General features: G+C 41.6%; 1 protein-coding gene across 2 annotated transcripts in view; it reads right to left on the bottom strand.

Annotated features, from left to right (window-relative positions):
- The window catches only part of dnaaf9 (dynein axonemal assembly factor 9), a 188,772-nt gene that overhangs the window by 5,620 nt on the left and 161,646 nt on the right, over window positions 1-21,506 (bottom strand). For both annotated transcript variants that reach the window (XM_070866808.1, XM_070866807.1), the window contains 8 exons: window positions 18,118-18,155; window positions 17,227-17,362; window positions 16,261-16,347; window positions 15,229-15,335; window positions 13,687-13,761; window positions 3,825-4,027; window positions 3,518-3,583; window positions 797-890 (listed from right to left, as the gene is read on the bottom strand). In XM_070866808.1, the coding sequence (XP_070722909.1) occupies window positions 797-890; window positions 3,518-3,583; window positions 3,825-4,027; window positions 13,687-13,761; window positions 15,229-15,335; window positions 16,261-16,347; window positions 17,227-17,362; window positions 18,118-18,155 (806 nt within the window). The remainder of the gene's footprint in view (window positions 1-796; window positions 891-3,517; window positions 3,584-3,824; window positions 4,028-13,686; window positions 13,762-15,228; window positions 15,336-16,260; window positions 16,348-17,226; window positions 17,363-18,117; window positions 18,156-21,506) is intronic.

Here is a 21,506-nt window from a genome sequence, read left to right on the forward strand (position 1 = left end):
TGTAAGGGAAATCAATCATTCTCCATGTGATCTTTTGACAACTTGCAGTGCAATTAATATTTGCGTGTCCATTAATCGCTATTGTCTCTCCCTAATTATAAATAGTTTCAGATGCAATTTATCTTATATGTGCATATTTTACCTCTGCTATAATGAACACAGAGATAGTATTACCTTTGTTAAGCACCAATCTGCTTACTTGGAACCCTACATTTGAACACTTGCCGTTAACAGCCTGATAGGCAATGCTAGCTCACAGATAGGTCAGAGAGAACAATTAGCCTATATAATCAACAGATAGCTATTGCAATAGAACAGCCTCACACTTTGCTGATATGGAATAACAAAAAGAAATGTATTTTACCACCAATACTTAATAATTAGTTTACTGACTAAGAAATAGGTAATTGCTTTATTTGGTATAAACTTTTGTTCCATGTAGAAATGTAATATTATCTTCCAACAGAAAAAAAGGCAACTACAACATTAAAAAAGACTGCAGAAGAGGAACACACTTTAAGAACACAGCACCTCACTGGCAGATTTAATCTAATTAGTGCATTATCTTTTCTCTCATGTCGGTCTATGGGAAGCCACTGTGTGTCCTGGAGTGGGCCCAAGCCCTAAAACAAAAATGGAATTCCAACAGTTCTGAATGCTGAACTAGAAGCTCCTGAGTCAGGAAGTTTCCAAGTAGATTTTAAAATATCGCATTTAATAAACACTTATTTAAAATCCCCATTTATAGACCTCAATCCCAAATTACTAATTTTAAGGCACAAACTTGAAAGGATACATGGGTGATAGTCACTCTTCTCACCAAAAAAGTTAACAAACTGGTTCCCATTGTAAAACCAACCAGGTGGAGGTAGCTCCAAGTGACGTTTCACCTGCAGGGTTAGAGACAAGAATTTTAAGAAAATATTCTTCACATTCTTAAGCTTAATACCATTAACATTTTTGTTATATTAGTTCCTGGGATGTGGGCGTCGCTGGCAACTACTCAAGTTTCTGACTGAAAATACTGCCCTTGTTAATGGAAGACTGAAAACTAGTTCGTGACTTCAGTTTTTGAGAGACTTCTGAGAATACTGGATTAGTTGGTTTGAAAGCAACAGTGACAATTTTTATTATGTTAACTTCATGATTACAGAAACAACTTGAGATTTGCAGGAACTGAACAAAAATCCACATAACACTATAGTCAGAGATCAGATAGCACACAGTGCTAAAGGCAGTGAGACTACTTCCAGGCCATTGCCCTCGTGCCTGTGACATCTCTTTACTGGAACAATCCAACCCCAATCCCTCTGATAGCCCTTTGTCAAAAATAAAATAAAAATGGAAGAGAACAGTCACGACCAGCAGTTATACATTATATATAAAAAATAAAATAAGCGACTAATGTCGAAGAATCAAGCAGTTTAATGTGAATTGCAGACTGCAACTGTACATCAGCATGCTGATCCATTTGGTAACTTCAATTATCTCTTCCAACAAACTCATTGGGATCAACAACTGAGTTAAATAAAGTTACACTTTTACTTCAAATTTTAACTAACATTAACATTTCTAAAAGTATCAGGAATCATCACCTCCAAGCCCACACATTCCCAACTTGGACATGAAGGGCTAAAAAATGAGGTGCGCCTCGTCTGGGGGGCAGTAACACTCATGAGGCGCGAGGCTTTGTGCCGGGCGCAGAAGTCTCTCGCTCCTCGCGAGAAATTGGGGTTATCTCCCCTGAAAGGAGATGGAGCGTTGTCAAAGATGAAGTTAATTCTCACTTGGATAAGCTTGGATTAATAAGGGACAACCAGCATGGATGTTACAGGCAAATCGTGTCTGACTAACCTGATTGAATCCTTTGATGAAGTAACAGAGAGGGTTGATGAAGATATTGGACAGGTAATGCAATAGAGATGTTGTGTGTATGGATTTTCAAAAGGGATTTGATAAAGTACCTCATAATAGACTTATTCAGAAAATAGAAGCACATGGTATTAAAGAGACATGGTAACTGGTACGAAATTGGCTAAAGGATAGAGACAGAGAGTAATGGTGAGCAAATGGTTTTCTGACTGGAGAGAAGTATGTTTTGGGGTCACCCAGGGGTCAGTATTCGGACCATTGCTTTTCTTGTTATATATAAATGATCTGGACTTGGGTATAGGAAATATAATTTTGAAGTTTGCGGACAATACAAAACTAGTAAATAGTGAGCGGATAGCAGACTTCAGGAGAACATAGACAGACTGATGAAATGGGCAGACACATGACAAATGCAATTTAATGCGGATGTGAAGTGATGCACTTTGAAAAACATGGAGATGCAATATAATCTAAATGATGAAAGGTCATCAACCTGAAACATTAACTTTGTTTCTCTCGCCACAAATGCTGCCTGACCTGCTGAGTATTTCCAGCATTTCCTGTTCCGATTTCAGATTTCCAGCATCCGCACTATTTTGCTGTTGTATAATCTAAAATGGTATTATGCGCAGGATGCAAGAACAGGGTGCACAGTCACAAATCTGTGAAGCTGGCAGAGCAAGTTGAGAAGGCCGATAAGAAAACGTATAGAATATTTAGCTTTGTAAATAGGGGCATTGAAAGTCATGCTAAACGTTTACAAATCTCTGGTTAGGTCTCAGCTGGAGTAGTGTGTTCAATTCTGGGCACCGCACTTTAGGAAGGATGTCAAGGCCCTGGAGAGGGTACAGAGGAGGTTTACCTAGATGATATCAGGGATGAGGGAGTTCAATTATGTGGTGAGATTAGAGAAGCTGGGATTGTTCTCCTTCGAACAGAGAAGGTTAAGGGGCATACAAGAGAAGCATTCAAAATTAGGAGGGGTTTTTATAGAGCAAGTAGGTAGAACCTATTTTCTCTGGAAAGTGGGTCGATAACCAGGGGTCATAGATTTAAAATAATTGGCAAAAGAACTAGGAGAAATTTAGATGGTTGTTGAGATTTGAAATGCACTATCTGAAAGGGTGGTGGATTCAGATTCCATGGGAATTTTCAACAGGCAATTGGACAGAAACTTGAAGAGGAATAATTTGCAGGGTTATGGGGGGGGAGGGGAACAAATTGCCATATCGAACTAAATTGGTCAGCTCTTTCAAAGAGTTGGCATAGGCACGACGGGCTGAATGGCCTCCTTCTGTGCTGCAAGATTCTATGATTCTAAGAACACAGGGAGGTAACATTCTCCTAGTCTGTGTAGTACTCTGCAACTGGTCACTATGCAACAGCTGTGCCAGTGATGTGCTCACCAAGAGTTTGGAATCATCTCCACTCAGCACCTTTCTCCCCATATAGCTCAACCAAGAATGTACGTGTGGAACTGCAGACAGCGATTGTACATCAGCATGCTGAGTCATTTGGCTGCCTCAATTATCTCTTCCAATTAACTCAGGTGATAATCCACAGGTTCAGGCTTCATTACAGTTCTGATTTTACCTCCGTGTAATGAAGAACAAATCATTAACAAATCAATTGACGGAGTACCTACATGGACATTCTTTATTTCTTGCTTGGTGATGGTCTCAAATGTCTTGAGCGGTTTCTTCTGTAGTTTCTACAGAGGAAGATTAGCATCAGTAAAATATTTACAGCATTCTAATCAGAGAAAGAACAATGATTTCAATAAAAAATTAGAAGTAGCAGAACAGTAAGTGTAAAATGGCACAAATCTGGTGTCATTTAAGTTGTAGATATATCGCCACACTAGTATGGCTACTGCATAAACAAGATTTAAAAAGAGGGGTTTACAAGTCAGAAACGTATCTGACACACATATTTGCATTCAAAATCTCTACCTGTCTTGCACACTGTCGCAGCCAGTCCTTCACGGTCTCCTCTTTCAGCATGCAACCGATGAACACAACAAAGCTATCAAGCTGTCTCCCATTGGTCCTCCCATCACCTTGTAAAGGAGGTGGGGAAGGGCCATCTTGTAAGGGTACCATGGAGAACGCATTAGTCTGGGTGTTGTGGCAAATCTCAAACATTTTCTCAGAATCTGTAAAGCACGGTACATTAAAAATAAGACAAATGATTTATGAGACACAATTCAAAATTGTGACCCATTAAGAACATGTTGACATGCTAGAAGCTGTAGAGAAAAAATACATTGTCTATAGGTTACAGAAAACAATCATACATAAAAGATTTGATATTTATCAGATGAATTATCTTCCCTCCCTTTGTTGCAAGCAAGATCGATGCAACACTCACCAGCAAGCCATTGGGCTTGCAAATTACCCCCCGGCCTCCACCAATTCAGTTCTGCAATAAGCCGCAAGGATGTGTTCAAACATTACCAGGAGCGGCAGCAGGAATGACTGTGCCCCAATCTTCCCTTGCCGCCTGTGAAAAAGGACCCAACATACATATGGCACATGAGGAGACCAATCATCATGTTCTGTCTCCAAACGAAACTACTGAGAAATATGCAGATATGACTTTAGTTTCCCAAATGTGGAGTGCACACACTTTGCCCCAATGCGACACATCCCGTTGACTTAAGCCCAGAGAGGTTATATACAGGGTAGCAGAGTCAAGGCTTAGAGATTTCCAGTGGTACTAACACAGGGATCTGTGAGCTTCCAGCTGCTTGTCTAGCCAGGACTACCCAACAATTAGTGCATTGGCATGCAAGGTTATAAGAACTTAAGAAATAGGAGCCGGAATAGGCCAATCGGTTATCGAGAACTGAGTGGGAAGAATCCTTTACCTCAGTGACAGGGCTACTCACAAAAAAGTCCATTAGTGAGCATGTCTAGTTGATCAATAGTCAAGAGCTCCCTAGAATATTGCACACTGACATGGCTCAAGTATCACTTGATCAAGTCTGTCATTTAGGGCTAACTTAATTCCGAACTTCCATCTGCAGGCATGTCATTTTGGAGCCACCTCAATCCCAAAGACTTCACTTACTTTTTCCAGCAGGAAACATAGAAACATAGAAAATAGGTGCAGGAGTAGGCCATTCAGCCCTTCTAGCCTGCACCGCCATTCAATGAGTTCATGGCTGAACATGAAACTTCAGTACCCCCTTCCTGCTTTCTCGCCATAACCCTTGATCCCCCGAGTAGTAAGGACTTCATCTAACTCCCTTTTGAATATATTTAGTGAATTGGCCTCAACTACTTTCTGTGGTAGAGAATTCCACAGGTTCACCACTCTCTGGGTGAAGAAGTTTCTCCTCATCTCGGTCCTAAATGGCTTACCCCTTATCCTCAGACTGTGACCCCTGGTTCTGGACTTCCCCAACATTGGGAACATTCTTTCTGCATCTAACCTGTCTAAACCCGTCAGAATTTTAAACGTTTCTATGAGATCCCCTCTCATTCTTCTGAACTCCAGTGAATACAAGCCCAGTTGATCCAATCTTTCTTGATAGGTCAGTCCCGCCATCCCGGGAATCAGTCTGGTGAACCTTCGCTGCACTCCCTCAATAGCAAGAATGTCCTTCCTCAAGTTAGGAGACCAAAACTGTACACAATACTCCAGGTGTGGCCTCACCAAGGCCCTGTACAACTGTAGCAACACCTCCCTGCCCCTGTATTCAAATCCCCTCGCTATGAAGGCCAACATGCCATTTGCTTTCTTAACCGCCTGCTGTACCTGCATGCCAACCTTCAATGACTGATGTACCGTGACACCCAGGTCTCGTTGCACCTTCCCTTTTCCTAATCTGTCACCATTCAGATAATAGTCTGTCTCTCTGTTTTTACCACCAAAGTGGATAACCTCACATTTATCCACATTATACTTCATCTGCCATGCATTTGCCCACTCACCTAACCTATCCAAGTCACTCTGCAGCCTAATAGCATCCTCCTCGCAGCTCACACTGCCACCCAACTTAGTATCATCTGCAAATTTGGAGATACTGCATTTAATCCCCTCGTCTAAATCATTAATGTACAATGTAAACAGCTGGGGCCCCAGCACAGAACCTTGCGGCACTCCACTAGTCACTGCCTGCCATTCTGAAAAGTACCCGTTTACTCCTACTCTTTGCTTCCTGTCTGACAACCAGTTCTCAATCCACATCAGCACACTACCCCCAATCCCATGTGCTTTAACTTTGCACATTAATCTCTTGTGTGGGACCTTGTCGAAAGCCTTCTGAAAGTCCAAATATACCACATCAACTGGTTCTCCTTTGTCCACTTTACTGGAAACATCCTCAAAAAATTCCAGAAGATTTGTCAAGCATGATTTCCCTTTCACAAATCCATGCTGACTTGGACCTATCATGTCACCATTTTCCAGATGCACTGCTATGACATCCTTAATAATTGATTCCATCATTTTACCCACTACTGAGGTCAGGCTGACCGGTCTATAATTCCCTGTTTTCTCTCTCCCTCCTTTTTTAAAAAGTGGGGTTACATTGGCTACCCTCCACTCCATAGGAACTGATCCAGAGTCAATGGAATGTTGGAAAATGACTGTCAATGCATCCGCTATTTCCAAGGCCACCTCCTTAAGTACTCTAGGATGCAATCCATCAGGCCCTGGGGATTTATCGGCCTTCAATCCCATCAATTTCCCCAAAACAATTTCCCGACTAATAAAGATTTCCCTCAGTTCCCCCTCCTTACTAGACCCTCTGACCCCTTTTATATCCGGAAGGTTGTTTGTATCCTCCTTAGTGAATACCGAACCAAAGTACTTGTTCAATTGGTCCGCCATTTCTTTGTTCCCCGTTATGACTTCCCCTGATTCTGACTGCAGTGGACCTACGTTTGTCTTCACCAACCTTTTTCTCTTTACATACCTATAGAAACTTTTGCAATCCGCCTTAATGTTCCCTGCAAGCTTCTTCTCGTACTCCATTTTCCCTGTCCTAATCAAACCCTTTGTCCTCCTCTGCTGAGTTCTAAATTTCTCCCAGTCCCCAGGTTCGCTGCTATTTCTGGTGACCATACGGTGGGTAATCAACAACTGACCAGGTTTGATATCTCATTAGGTGGACAGCAAGTAGCGTGAACAACATGAATCACTATAAGATGTGACTTCTCCATAACAGAACAGACCAAACAAACTGATGTGAGAAATCACGGATACACAACACACTGGGTTTCACTCCATTTCCATTTTCATATTAAACACATTTTTCGTTTCCCTACACAGGCTGTCACTATTTAGCTGCATTTGCTGGCAAGCTATGAAGTAAGAGAATTTCAGTTGAATTCCAGTACCCTAAGCTCTTAGCCTTACAGAAAACAGGTGACCTGTAAAATAAAAAGGGCGGGGGGGGAAGAAATCAGTATTGGGTTTTCCATTCCAGTGGAATATTCAACTAAATTATTTGCTCGAGAGTTGGTATATAGGGAAGCTGGGATAAGACCTACAGATGCAGGTAGGTAAATTCAGCAATTCCACGATCATAAGAAGTGAGTCAGTGAACTAACGCTGTAGCTTCCTCTATGATTCACACGGATTGCATCTCCCGGTTACAAGAGCTGTATTTACCGTAGGATTAAGGGCATTGATAGCTAAGTTTCTGATTGATACTCTCTTGTGCAGTACATTTCAAATATGAAAAAGAAAATACAAAAATTCATGTTTTGTGAACTAACAAATTAGCCATGATGAATAATGAACCCATCTTTCCCCCATTTTGATATGAGCAAATGGAGTTCACCAAAGTAATAACGTTGACAATTTTAAAACATATTTAAGTAAAAGAAACATTGTTTTTGTAATAAAAACACAAAATGCTGGATACACTCAGTGGGTCAGGCAGCATCTGTGGAGAGAGAAACAGAGTTAATTTTTCATGTCGATTTTTCATCAGAACTGGAAGATATGAGGGATAAACAGCTTTTAAGCAAGTAGAGCCAGGAAAAAAAAATCAAAAGGAATAAGTCTGTGCGAGAGATTGTAGAGGGACGTGATTGGGGCCCAGGAAAGGAGCGAGTTCGGGGGGAGAGGAGAGGGCCCAGAGACGGCACGGGCCAGCCCACACTGCGATACGTGCGCGCACGAGGTCCGTGCAGCAGAGCTGGTCTCCAGTCTTGGTTAACCCATGCTACTGGACCAAGACCTAGCTCTGTCAAGCCCGTGTGGTGGCTGGTGTGCAACGGGCACCACACGTTAAAAAATGTCCAACCACAGGCACCTTCCACCCTTCAAGATTTAGTTCGGACCTGGAATTTTAGCTCTTTCATTGAAACACCTGTGAACCTTTTGACATAGGAGCAAGTCATCCTCGATTCGAGGGACTGCCTATGATGGTGAAATCTTTTGAGGAGGTCACTATCATGGTGGATATAGAGCGTATATTGAAATTATTTATATGGACGTCCAGAAGACATTTGATAAGGTTCAGAATGAGAGAGAGTATTAACAAAGATGAAAACGCATGGAATTGGAGGTAACCTTGTGACTTGGTTGGTAGGTAGGTAGGAGACAACGAGTAGGGCTAAAGAGAACGCTCTGATTGGGACATGTGGTGTTCCCCAGGGATCTGTACTGGGGCCTCAATCTTTCACCATATATATTAATGGTTTGGATGAAGGAATAGAATTGTATATCCAAGTTTGCAAAGGCCTAAATTAGGAAGCAAAATAAGTTGCATGAATAGGAGCAGAAAGTTACAACGGGACACAATATGAACTAAGTGAGTGGGCAAAACTATGGAAGGTAAAATTCAATGTGGGAAAGTGTGAGGTCATCCATTTTGGATCCGAGAAGACAAATCAAGATATTTTCTCCATGGTGAAAAAAATAGGAGTTTGGAGATGCAACGGAATTTAAGTATCCATGTACACAAATCACAAAGCTAGTATACAGGTACAAAATCTAATCAAAAAGGCTAATGGAATGTTGGTCTTTTATCTCAAAAAGATTGGAACTCACTAAGCCTCAGATAAGATATATTGGCCATGGAAAGGGAACAGTGCAGATGCACCAGAATGATACCACGGCAAAAATGGTTTAATTATGAGGACGGGTTGTATAAGCTTGGAATTATATTTCCTCGAGTTTAGAAGGTTGAGAGAAGATCTGGTCAATGTGTTTACATCAATAGGGTAGATCCAGAGAAACTATTTCCTCTGTTGGGAAATCCAGAACAATAGGACGTCACTTTAAATTTAGCACTACAGCATTTAGGAGCGAAAATCAGGAAGTACTTTTTCCATGCAAAGGTTAGTGGAAATCATCAACTCTCCCCAAAGGCTGTGGTTGCTGGCTCATTTGAATTTTTCAAGACTGGCCGATAGATTTTTCTTTGATAAGGATATCAAGAGTTATGAAGCAAAGGTGGGTGAATGGAGTTCAGATGCAGAGCAGCCATGATCTAACTGAATGGCAGGAACAGGCTTTAGGAGTTATATAGCCGACACTTGTTCCTTTGAGTATTAAATCTGTATCATACATGTATTTTTCCCCAGACCGTAAATATTTTACATTAGACAATTTTGCAGGTTTAAAAGTATTCACGCTACAATAGACCATAGTAATACGTATAATAAAAGTCAAATTGGACAATGAATTTTACAAATATTTCTGAATAAACTGTTTCACAGATCATTTTAAAATACGCAGTACATTAGTTGAATGAGTGATACACATGAGATTAAACTGGAATCTTAAGGAGGCTGTTGAGTGGAATATCCATGTCAGTCAGATTCAAGGTAGTTATGGATAAGGACAAGGATAGACCAGGAATAAAAGTCTCAAATTGGGGAAAAGCTAACTTTGCTAAGTTGAGAAGTAGACTGGAAACAGCTAATTGTACGTAAATCAGTGTTGGAACAGTGGGAGGCATTCAAGGAGGAGATCCGGAGGGCTCAGGCCAAACATGTGCCCTTAGAGAAAAAGGGTAACAATTCTAGAGTCCCCTGGATGTCGAGGGACTTACTGGGAGGATAAAGAAAAAAAGGGAAGCCTGTGTCATATACCGCCTGCTAAATACTGTAGAATCTTGAGGAATATAGAAAGTTCAGAGGTGAAATTAAAAAGGATATTAGGAATGCTGAGAGAGAGCATGAAAAATTCTTGGCAAGTAAAATTAAGGAAAACCCAAAGATGTTCTATAAATATATTAAGAGCAAGAGGATAACTAAAGAAAGGGTAGGGCCTATTAGAGACCATGAAGGTAATTTGCGTGTGGAGGCGCAGGATGTTGGTATGGTTCTTAATACTTTGCGTCTATTTTCACAGAGGAAAGCGGCAATGCAGATACTGCTATTGAGGAGGAGTGTGAAATTCTGGATGAAATAAACAGTGAGAGGAGATATTAAGGGGTTTAGCAGCTTTGAAAGTCCCCAGGCCTGGATGAAATGCATCCCAGGTTGTTGAGCTAAGTAAAAGACGAAACAGCAGAGGCCTTGACCATCATTTTCCAGTCCTCTTCGGATTTGGGCATGGTGCCGGAGGACTGCTAATGTAGTAGCCTTGTTTAAGATGGGAGAAAGGGATAGGCCGAATAATTACAGGCCTGTCAGCCTAACCTCAGTGGTGGGAAAATTATTGGAAAAATCCTGAAGGACAGGGTAAATCTACATTTAGAAAGGCAAGGATTAATTAAGGATAGTCAGCATGGTTTTGTTAAGGGAAGATCGTGTTTGACTAATCTGATTGAATTTGAGAGGAGGTAACCAGGAGGGTCGAAGAGGTTAGTGCGTATGATGTAGTATATATGGACTTTAGCAAAGCTTTTGATAAGGTCCCACATGGTAGACTGGTCATGAAGGTTAAAGCCCATGGGATCCAGGGCAAAATGGATTCAAAATTGGCTTACGAGGTAGGAAGCAAAGGGTAATGGATGTTTGTGACTGGAAGGATGTTTCCAGTGGGGTTCCGCAAGACTCAGTACTGGGTCCCTTGCTGTATGTGCTATACATCAATGATCTAGATTTGAATCTAGGAGTATGATTAAGAAGTTTGCAGATGACACTAACATTGGCTATGTGGTTGATAATAAAGAGGAAGTCATGGATTGCAGGAGGATATCAATCTACTGGTCAGGTGGGCAGAGCAGTGGCAAATGGAATTTAATTCGGAGGTAATGCACTTGGGGAGGGCTAATAAGGAGAGGTATACACATTAAACGGTAGGCCACCTGGAAGTGTAGATCAGCAAAGGGACCTTGGAGTGCTTGTGCAGATCCCTCAATGTAGCAGGCCAGGTGAATAAAGTGGTTAAGAAGGCATATGGAATGCTTGACATAATTGGCCAAGGCATAGAACGTAAGAAATAGAGCAGGAGTATGCCATACGGCCCCTCGAGCCTGCTCCGCCAGTTAATACGATCATGGCTGATCTTATCATGGACTCAGGTCCACTTCCCTGCCCGCTCTCCATAACCCCTTATTTCCTTATCGTTTAAGAAACTGTCTGTTTCTGTCTTAAATTTATTCAATGTCCCAGCTTCCACAGTTCTCTAAGGCAGCAAATTCCACAGATCCACAACCCGCAGAGGAAATTTCTCATCTCAGTTTTAAATGGGCAGCCCCTTATTCTAAGATTATGCCCTCTAGTTCTAGTCTCCCCTATCAGTGGAAACATCCTCTCTGCATCCACCTTGTCAAGCCCCCTCATAATTTTATACGTTTCGATAAGATCACCTCTCATTCTTCTGAATTCCAATGAGTAGAGGCCCAACCCACTCAACCTTTCCTCATAAAAATTAACCCCCTCATCTCTGGAATTAACCTTGTGAACCTTCTCTGAACTGCCTCCAAAGCAAGTATATCTTTTCGTAAATATGGAAACCAAAACTGCACGCAGTATTCCAGGTGTGGCCTCACCAATACCCTGTGTAACTGTAGCAAGACTTCCCTGCTTTTATACTCCATCCCCTTTGCAATAAAGGCCAAGATTCCATTTGCCTTCCTGATCATTTGCTGTACCTGCATACTAACCTTTTGTTTCATGCACAAGTACCCCCAGGTCCCGCTGTATTGCAGCACTTTGCAATCTTCCTCCATTTAAATAGTAACGTTCTTTCTGCCAAAGTGCATGACCTCACACTTTCCAACATTATTCTCCATCTGCCACTTAGCCTGTATGTCCTTTTGCAGATTTTTTGTGTCCTCCTCACACATTGCTTTTCCGCTCACCTTTGTATCATCAGCAAACTTGGCTACGTTGCACTCTGTCCCTTCCTCCAAGTCGTTAATATACATTGTAAATAGTTGGGGTCCCAGCACTGATCCACTGGTTACTGATTGCCAACCCAAGAATGAACCATTTATCCCGACTCTCTGTTTTCTGTTAGTTAGCCAATCCTCTATCCATTCCAATATATTATCCCCAACCCGTGAACTTTTATCTTGTGCAGTAACCTTTTATGTGGCACCTTGTCAAATGCGTTATGGAAGTCCAAATACACCACATCCACTGGATTCCCGATATCCACCCTGTTCGTTACATCCTCAAAGAATTCTAGCAAATTTGTCAAACATGACTTCCCCTTCATAAATCCATGCTGACTCTGCCTGGCTGAATTTTGCTTTTCCAAATGTCCTGCTACGGCTTCTTTAATAATGGACTCCAACATTTTCCCAACCACAGATGTTAGGCTAATACAAGAACAGGGAGGTTATGCTTAAGTTGTATAATACTCTGGTTAGGCCACAGCTGGAGTACTGCGTGCAGTTCTGGTCGGCGTATTATAGGAAGGATGTGATTGCATGAGAGAGAGGGTGCAGAGGAGATTTATTAGAATGCTGCCTGGAATGGAGAATCTTAGCTATGAGGACAGATTGGATAGGCTGGGTTTGTTCTCATTGGAACAGAGGATGCTGAGAGGAGACCTCATTGAGGCGTATAAAATTTTGAGGGGTATGGATATAGTAGATAGCAAGGGCCTATTTCCCTTGGTGGAGAGGTCAATTACAAGGGGGCATAGCTTTAAGGTGGTTATTGGAAGGTCAGAGGTGATTTGAGGGGCAGCTTCTTCACGTAGAGGGTTGTGGGGATCTGAAACTCACTGCCTGGAAAGATGGTAGAGGCAGAAACCCTCACCGCATTTAAAAGGTGCTTGGATGGGCACTTGAAGTGCCGTAACCTGCAGGGTCACAGACCTAGAGCTGGTAAGTGAGATTAGACTGGATAACCTCTTGTTGGCTGGCGCATATATGATGGTAAGTACCGCAGGGAATCGAATACGACCAGGGTGATCTCCTGGACTAGTTTTGATCGCCTGGATGGGTCGGAGAGGAATTTTCCCAGTTTTTTTACCCCCAATGGGCCTGGATTTTTCTCTGTTCTTTTGCCTCTCCCAGGAGATTGCAAGGCTCCAGTTGGGGTGGAGTGTAGAATGTTGCGGTGCAAGGGGTGCCACAGTTGTGTGGGGCGAACTGGTTGGGCCGGATGCTCTTTATCTTTCTGCTATTGTTCATAGGTTTATATGTAACCTTCAGGGCTGCTGACCGAGGGCCGTGTGGCTCTTTGTCTGCCGGCGCGGACACGATGGGCCGAAATGGCCTCCTTCTGCGTTATAGATTTCTATGTTTCTATGTACTGCTGTGCCTGAGGCAGAACCTGGATTAAACCACATATCAGTGCACTTTAATGCATCCAATATTTGATCATTCCAATTTTCATAATATCTCAGAGGAACAAAAGTACCTCAGTGGTCCAAACAATTATTTCAACTTGCAGAGATGAATAAACATGCTACACAAGATATTGATGGAAATAAAGTGTGTACCTGAAAATTTCAGTTGTGCTCGAATGTGATAAATATTTCCATAGAAAGGACTTGACTTCAGTGTGGTCCTCAGAGCTAGATAGAGGCAAAAACAGGACAAGACTGCTAAGGATTTTACAAAAGGTATACGACATTGGTTTCTAAGTTTTCACATAAAAATGCTCAAGATTTGAATAAAGAAGTCGCTTCAGCTAATTTTCCAAATACCAACCATTTCACATTATAGTATCGCACTGTTAAATGAACCCAATCTCTGGGCCAACCTTACTGGCAATTCATTTGTTGTTGAAGGAGAGAGAGGAGGAGAGAGGCAGGGAGGTTTAGGGATGGGAATTCCAGAGCTTAGGGCATTAATGGTTGTAAATCAGCGTGTGTGATTGCTCCTTGCTGAATGAATATGGGTGTAGCTTTGAAACACGATCAAGCTCAGCTGGAATAGCTAATCAATAGTCCTTGCCGAGGCTTACAGATGTCCAATGCCATTTGAATTGATACCAGAGACGTTGAGAACATTAGTGAAACCCCAAGAACCAGCTGTGCAGGAGGACAGGGAAAGATTAATGGGGAGAATATTTTTTATGTTTACATTTCACTTTTTGTTTGTGTTTCTGTTGTGTTTTAGACAATAGCACAGTAAGCAGGCCAGACATGACCTTACTTAAGGAAGGATATACTGGCTTTGGAGGGGGTACAGAGACGATTCACTAGGCTGATTCCAGAGATGAGGGGGTTACCTTATGATGATAGATTGAGTAGACTGGGTCTTTACTCGTTGGGAGTTCAGAAGGATGAGGGGTGATCTTATAGAAACATTTAAAATAATGAAAGGGATAGACAAGATAGAGGCAGAGAGGTTGTTTCCACTGGTCGGGGAGACGAGAACTAGGGGCACAACCTCAAAATACAGGGGAGCCAATTTAAAACCGAGTTGAGAAGGAATTTCTTCTCCCAGAGGGTTGTGAATCTGTGGAATTCTCTGCCCAAGGAAGCAGTTGAGGCTAGCTCATTGAATGTATTCAAGTCACAGATAGATAGATTTTTAACCAATAAGGGAATTAAGGGTTACGGGAGCGGGCGGGTAAGTGGAGCTGAGTCCACGGCCAGATCAGCCATGATCTTGTTGAATGGCGGAGCAGGCTCGAGCATCCTGTTTCTAATTCTTATGTTCTTAACTACTCTCCGACAATAATACTTTGCAGTGAATGGACAGGGAAGGAAAAGAAAACAAATTTTTCACCTCAGTGCCAAAACCTCTTAATTATGCCAACCATATTAATGCAATAAGTCACCCAGGGATATACATCTTCCAGGTATGAAACCAAGATGTTATCCATTACATTCAGGCCTTTGATTGGTTTCTTATCCCAAGTGAATTATACTACACTTGTAGTTTCATTCAATTGTCTGTCAAGTTGTCTTTTTTTTTTACTTCATCCTTTCCTTTTCTTTAGTAGAATGCAACAGCTGCAATCTCAAATTCTACCAGACTTGAACTGGACACTACCAGAAAGATTTACATTTCACTATAAAATTGAAATGTACCTTTACACTTTGTCACAAATCGGGCTTTTTCAAGTGGACGGTTAAACCTGACGCAGATCCGAGTCATTTGTGGGAAAAATGGTCCTGATCTGAACTTGCCGCTCCACCTGGACAAAATAAAAATATGGAATATATTTCTTTCCAAATATCCACTAAAGCTGAATTTTCTGAATAGTCTTTTGCTCTACCAATTAAAGCTTTCCACATTTTACTCATCATCATCAGCAGTCCCTCGGAATCGAGGAAGACTTGCTTCCACTCTAAAAGTGAGTTCTCAGGTAGCTGTACAGTCCAATACAGGAATTATAGTCTCCTACAGTTGGAGCAGACAGTGGTTGAAGGAAAGGGTGGGTGGGGAGCCTGGTTTGTCGCACGCTCCTTCTGCTGTCTGCACTTGGTTTCCGTATGCTCTCGGCGACGAGACTCGAGGTGCTCAGCGCCCTCCCGGATGCTCTCCCCCCACTTTGGGCGGTCTTGGGTCAGGCGTCGGTGGGGATGTTAACACTTTATCAAGGAGGCTTTGAGGGTGTCCTTGAAACATTTCCTCTGCACACCTGGGGCTCGCTTTCTGTGTAGGAGTTCCGAATAGAGCGCTTGGTTAGGGAGTCTCGAGTCGGGCTTGCAGACAATGTGGCCCGCTCAACGGAGCTGGTCGAGAGTGATCAGTGCTTCGATGCTGGGGATGTTGGCCTGATCGAGAACAGCATTTTACTACTGCATGCAAGGCTGGCTGGCGTCAGTGATGAGGTGCTTCACCGCAGGTTATTACTTATTTCTGTTAGAGAATCTCATAATCCTCGTTTACAAGAAACACCAGTCTACTCCCAAAAATGTCACCACATTTCACACTAAATATCCAATAATTTGAATGAAGCAATGTCAACACAGCTAATTTAATGCTAAAAATTTCAGAATATCTATACAGAATATTTCACATCTTAAGTTGTTTATCCTCCATCTGATATTTCCTTAGCGCCAGCAGCTCAAGAACCAAGAAGCATTGGACTTTACAGAACGTAATCTTTTGCTTACCAGCCAGGAAACATCAAATAGCGTGCTCTCAACATCAAGGGCTCTGAAAAACTGCTTTCAGATAGAATCATTTCAACATCAGCATTCCTGTATTTTGGGAAAAACCGTACAAAAAATAAGGGTAAAACAATAGTATTTTTTGAAGGAGATAGTGTATGTTGATTTAGTAATCTGAGGGATTGATAAACTCCTGCAGCACAGTTTTAACCAGTCTGCGACCCGTAAAGGCAAGCCTCATGCATCCTAGTTTTGTTACAACCAATATTTGGTTCCAAACTATTGTATTTAATAGGAACATAAAACACCTGCACTTCAGCTTATTCCATCCTTTAGATTCACATTTATATACATCTCTTTCATCTACATGTTAACAAAAACATTAAAACCATTTGTGATAATACTCTTCCATGTGGAACAATTGAGATTGGAGGTAGATTTTGAATTAGACAGACAGTAAGGGCTGGAAATGCACCAAACTTGCACCCGGTTTTTCAGCGATATTTACGGTTTTTGGCGGAAAATGGTGATTCTTGAAATTTGCTGAAATCTTGTGCCAGCGTGCAAGACTGGAAAAAGTCTTGGTGTTTTCCCCCCTCCCTAGGCCCAACTCACAGAAAAGGTGCAGAAAATTTTCAGCTTGATCCACGAATCCTCGTGCTACGCCGATTTTTACTGCTGGGCATATTTTTCCCAGAATGTCAGGCTTTGGAATCATAGCGGAGTCATAGCAGTACTTTTGGAAAAATACCGCTGTGACCAAAAATGGAATTTCTAGCCCTAAGTGTCGAACCAGATTTTAATGCTAAAGCTACAAGATATTTTTATTTGAAATGAACTTTATAGATTATTTTAAAATCTAGAGAGAAATTCAACCAGTATTTACTATAATTCACTGGGTGCGCCTTTTAAATAAACACTGAAATCAGAAACATAGGTATGAGCATAAGTGTGTACAAACTTTAGTACCTGGTCACTGCTCCCTTTTCTGCAAGAACGAATGCAACTTTGGAGTTTGCTACACGAATCAACTTCTGTAGATGCACCAGAAGCAAATTTCTTTGCTCAGAAGTCAAGCTTGTGAAAACAACATTACTGACCAAACCTACAAAAAAATCAGTGAGAAATTCAAAGACTAAATATTAAATGAAAATGTAACTTGTTTTATTCTTTCTGTACTGTTTCCTCAGTTTCAGAAGTCTCATTCCCCACTCCCCAAAGGTTTCAATTCATTAAACCACCCACAATTAAACTTAGGTTTACCCCCCAGTGACATTCTAGGTGAGGGTAACACACTATGCAGCAACAAGACAGTAAGACCAGAAGGATCTTAGTAAGAGCAACAGTTCAATTGATATAAATCTTAACAAGTGAATTTCTCCCCCAAATTCCATCCTGCGATTTCTGCACTTATGGCTATTGTGCAAAAACAGAATTGAGCTCGCCTGTAACACCTTCCCTAAGTAACCATTAAAAGGGAATAGTCACTCAGATGGCCGCGTGGATCAGTGCAAAAGGAAGAAATCAGGTTGGATCTATGTGCGGTTAGCTAATCTTGACTAGAATAAAAATGAATAAATACAATTGCATAGTAACTTCTTCATCATCTAAAAGTACCAGTCCTGAGTGCATCAAAAGGAATACATCTCAGACAAAGCTACAGATACAGTGTCAAAAGATTCTATTACTAGACCAAAATGCAAATTGGATTGGTAAATGTGAACATACACTCGCATTATTTAGACAAAATCCTAAAAAAATGCTACCTGCATCAGCAGTAATTGGGACAGAGTGCAGACTAGCAAAAAGGAAATGATTTTCAGCAACACACACACAGCCTTTCACATTAATCTCACATACCTTGAGCGCACTGATCCAAAAGTTTGGGGAAAAATAACCTGGAAAAAGAAAAGTAGTATTAAAGCAACACAAAATACCTTGATCGCTATCAGGAAAAAATATTTATATAACTCTCTTATTGAAATGTCTAGAAACAAATCTGCAAATTGGCTAAGAAACATGAAGCTGTCTGTTGTCTTTGCAACTTGCACAAGTTCAAGGTCGTTATGTTCTGATCAAGTTCACACTCTGTTCTCTGCCATCACGTTCACTGTATCACAAGAAGCCTTGATACCAGCACCATGTAAATATATATCTTAAGTGGAAGTACTGGAACCTTCAAATCATTGCAATTAATAGCTACAAACCTGCTTTTTATATAGAATGGAATCGATAACTATACAACATTCTAAAAATAAACTTTAAATCAAGCAAAAACACAATGAAACCATCACCTAGCTTAATTAAAGGTCAGCATCTCTTGAAGCGGGTTTGCTCTCAATTTTTTCATAGAATCATTACAGCACAGGAGGCCGCCATTTGGCCTGTCGAGTCCATGCAAGAGCACATCAGCTAGTACCACTCCCCTGCTCTTTCCCCGTAGCCCTGCAAAATTTTTTCGATCAGGTACTTATCCAATTCCTTTTTGAAAGCCACGATTGAATTTGCCTCCACCGCCATTTCAGGCAGTGAATTCTAGATCCTAACCACTCGCTGCATAAAAGAAGTTTTTCCTCGTGTCGCCTTTGGTTCTTCTGTCAATCACCTTAAATCAGTGCCCTCTGGCTCTCGGCCCTTCCGGCAATGGGAACAGTTTCTCTCTATCTCTAACATCAGCGACTCCCTGACAACGGAGGCAGTGCTAGCCTGGAGCAACTGGAGGGAGATTTAAACATCAGCGACTCCCTGACAACGGAGGCAGTGCTAGCCTGGAGCAACTGGAGGGAGATTTAAACATCAGCGTCTCCCTGACAACAGAGGCAGCTCGAGCCTGGAGCAGCTGGAAAGAGATTTAAACATCAGCGTCACCTGACAACGGAGGCAGCTCGAGCCTGGAGCTATTACAGATCTTATCAAGAGGACAAAATGAGAAATAAAAGATAATAAGATTATGACATCACAATGGTGGAGGACAGTGATTGGTTCTTCCATATGAATTGAATCAGTGGACAGGGAATGAATCTTAAAGAAAGCTAATAACTGATTTAATTTGATTCAATTGCTGATTTTCTAATTTCAACTTAATTTATAATTATGGTATATATTATTTAATTTTGTTTAATTAATCTGTATTATACTGATTTTACTATCGCATACACCTTATTGTATTATTTACAATTTAATTTGAATTTCTTTAAAAAAAAAAAAAAAATTTTCGCCCGTGTCTATCTGCGTGCGCATTTTGGCTGCCGCTTCGGACCTGAGCCGTTAATCTCTTTTTACACTTGCTTCTCACGCTTTTTCTCTCTTTCCCTCAATGGTCAATATCTAACGTGTTGTAAAATTGTTATGAAGCACCTTGGGACTTTTTACTATGTTAAAGGTGCTATAGAAATAAAAATGATCTACTCTGTCTTGACCCCTCATAATTTTGCACTTAAGCAGCACCCTGCAAAACTTCCCAAAGCGCTCTACCGCCAAAGTACTTCTTGAAGTGTAGTCACCATTACAATGCAGGAAACATGGCAGCCAATTTGCGAACAGCAAGCTCCCACAAACAGCAATGTGGTGATGACTAAATAACCTGTTTTTTTGAGATATTGGTTGAGGGATAAATATTGGCTAGGGCACCTCTTCGAAATAGTCGCCCTGGGATTGTTTAACGTCCACCTGAGGGGGCAGTCGGGGCCTCGGTTAATGTCTCATCTAAAAGATGGCACCTCTGACAGTGCAGCGCTCCCTCAGCACTGCACTGGGAGTGTCAGCCTGGATTATGTGCTCAAGTCTCTGGAGTGGGGACTTGAATCCACAACATTCTGGCTCAGGCAAGTGACTGTTACCCACTGAGCCATTTAGTTTTGTGGTTGGTGAGGGAGCGTACATTTTAATTTAATCCTTCAAGGAGCCCGACATAAAATGGCGGCTCACACCCAGAGCCCAAAACGATGGCCTGTAAAGGAAAAGTTATTGCAAGCATTGCTCACTGTGAAAGCGACATTCAAGACAAAATAACATCTCACAAAAATAGACAGAATGAACTAAAATGTATAAATGCTGACAAGAAAACAAAATCCACCTTCACTTATAAAGAGAAAGAGCCATAACAAGCTCCAAAAGGAATGAAGGTGACTGGTCAAGGAGAGAAAGGCAGCAGTAAATCAGAAGAACTCATTGAATGGCGGTGCAGGCTAGAAGGGCTGAATGGTCTACTCCTGCACCTATTTTCTATGTTTGTATGAAATGTATAAGTGCTTTCTGACTTCAAAACCACCCATAGAAATTCTGACAGTTGAAGAGTTCCACTGATGAAATGTGACTAATTACTATATAGCTATTGGGAATTATAATGGTCAGAATCACGCAGAAAATTCCACTTCAGTCACGATCACACTGTGGGACAAGTTGCTTTCGAGCTTTGACAAGTTGAAAAGTAAAGCCAATTCACATACTTGAATGCAGCAGTAGCTTGAACCATACCAGAAGAACCAATATTTGTTTAGGATTAACAAGACTGCGTTTTCAGCTCTCCGGCACTCCTGTGGCTTACAGATGCATATCTGAACCAAATTCTGAACATTAAAGACTGTACTACATTGGAAAATTTTATGGGGTGAAATTCCCCAGCGGCCCATTTAAGGGCCGGTAACCCAGTCACGGAGGGACCTCCTGTGCCTGGCGCAGACGTCCCGTCCAGCCGCGAAATTAGGGTCACTGCCCCTCACGGGAAGTGGATCGCCTGTAGTACCCACCCCAGCGAAAACCGGTTCGCATCCCATGGAGGCGCACCACAGGGGAATTTTGCTGGCTAAGTTGTAAAAGTGAATCGGGATTCATTCCAAACTCAAAAGCCTTCAAGAATTTGCGCTAAACAGTTAAAAGATATAAAGATTCAATAGTGGCTTTCAAAAGGGAATTGGATAAATACTTGGGAGAAAAAAATTGCAGGTGTATGTGGAAAGAGCAGGGGAGTGGGACTAAATGGATTGTTCTTTAAAAGAGCCTGCGCAGATTCGATGGGCCAAATAAACTCCTTCTGTACAGTACTATTCTATGATTCTATAAAGAATATGGCTCAGTTGGTAGGACCACTGCCTCCGAGTTAAGCCACACTTATGAGCTTGTAATCCAAGGTTTACACTTCAGTGCAGTACCAAGGGGGAGCTGCATTGTTAGAGGACGTTTTTTGGGTGAGATGTTAAACCGAGGACCTGTTTGCCTGTTCAGCTGGGTGTAAAAGATCCAATGATACA

This window comes from Pristiophorus japonicus, chromosome 2 (genome assembly GCF_044704955.1).
Source record: "Pristiophorus japonicus isolate sPriJap1 chromosome 2, sPriJap1.hap1, whole genome shotgun sequence".
Taxonomy (NCBI): Eukaryota; Metazoa; Chordata; class Chondrichthyes; family Pristiophoridae; genus Pristiophorus; species Pristiophorus japonicus.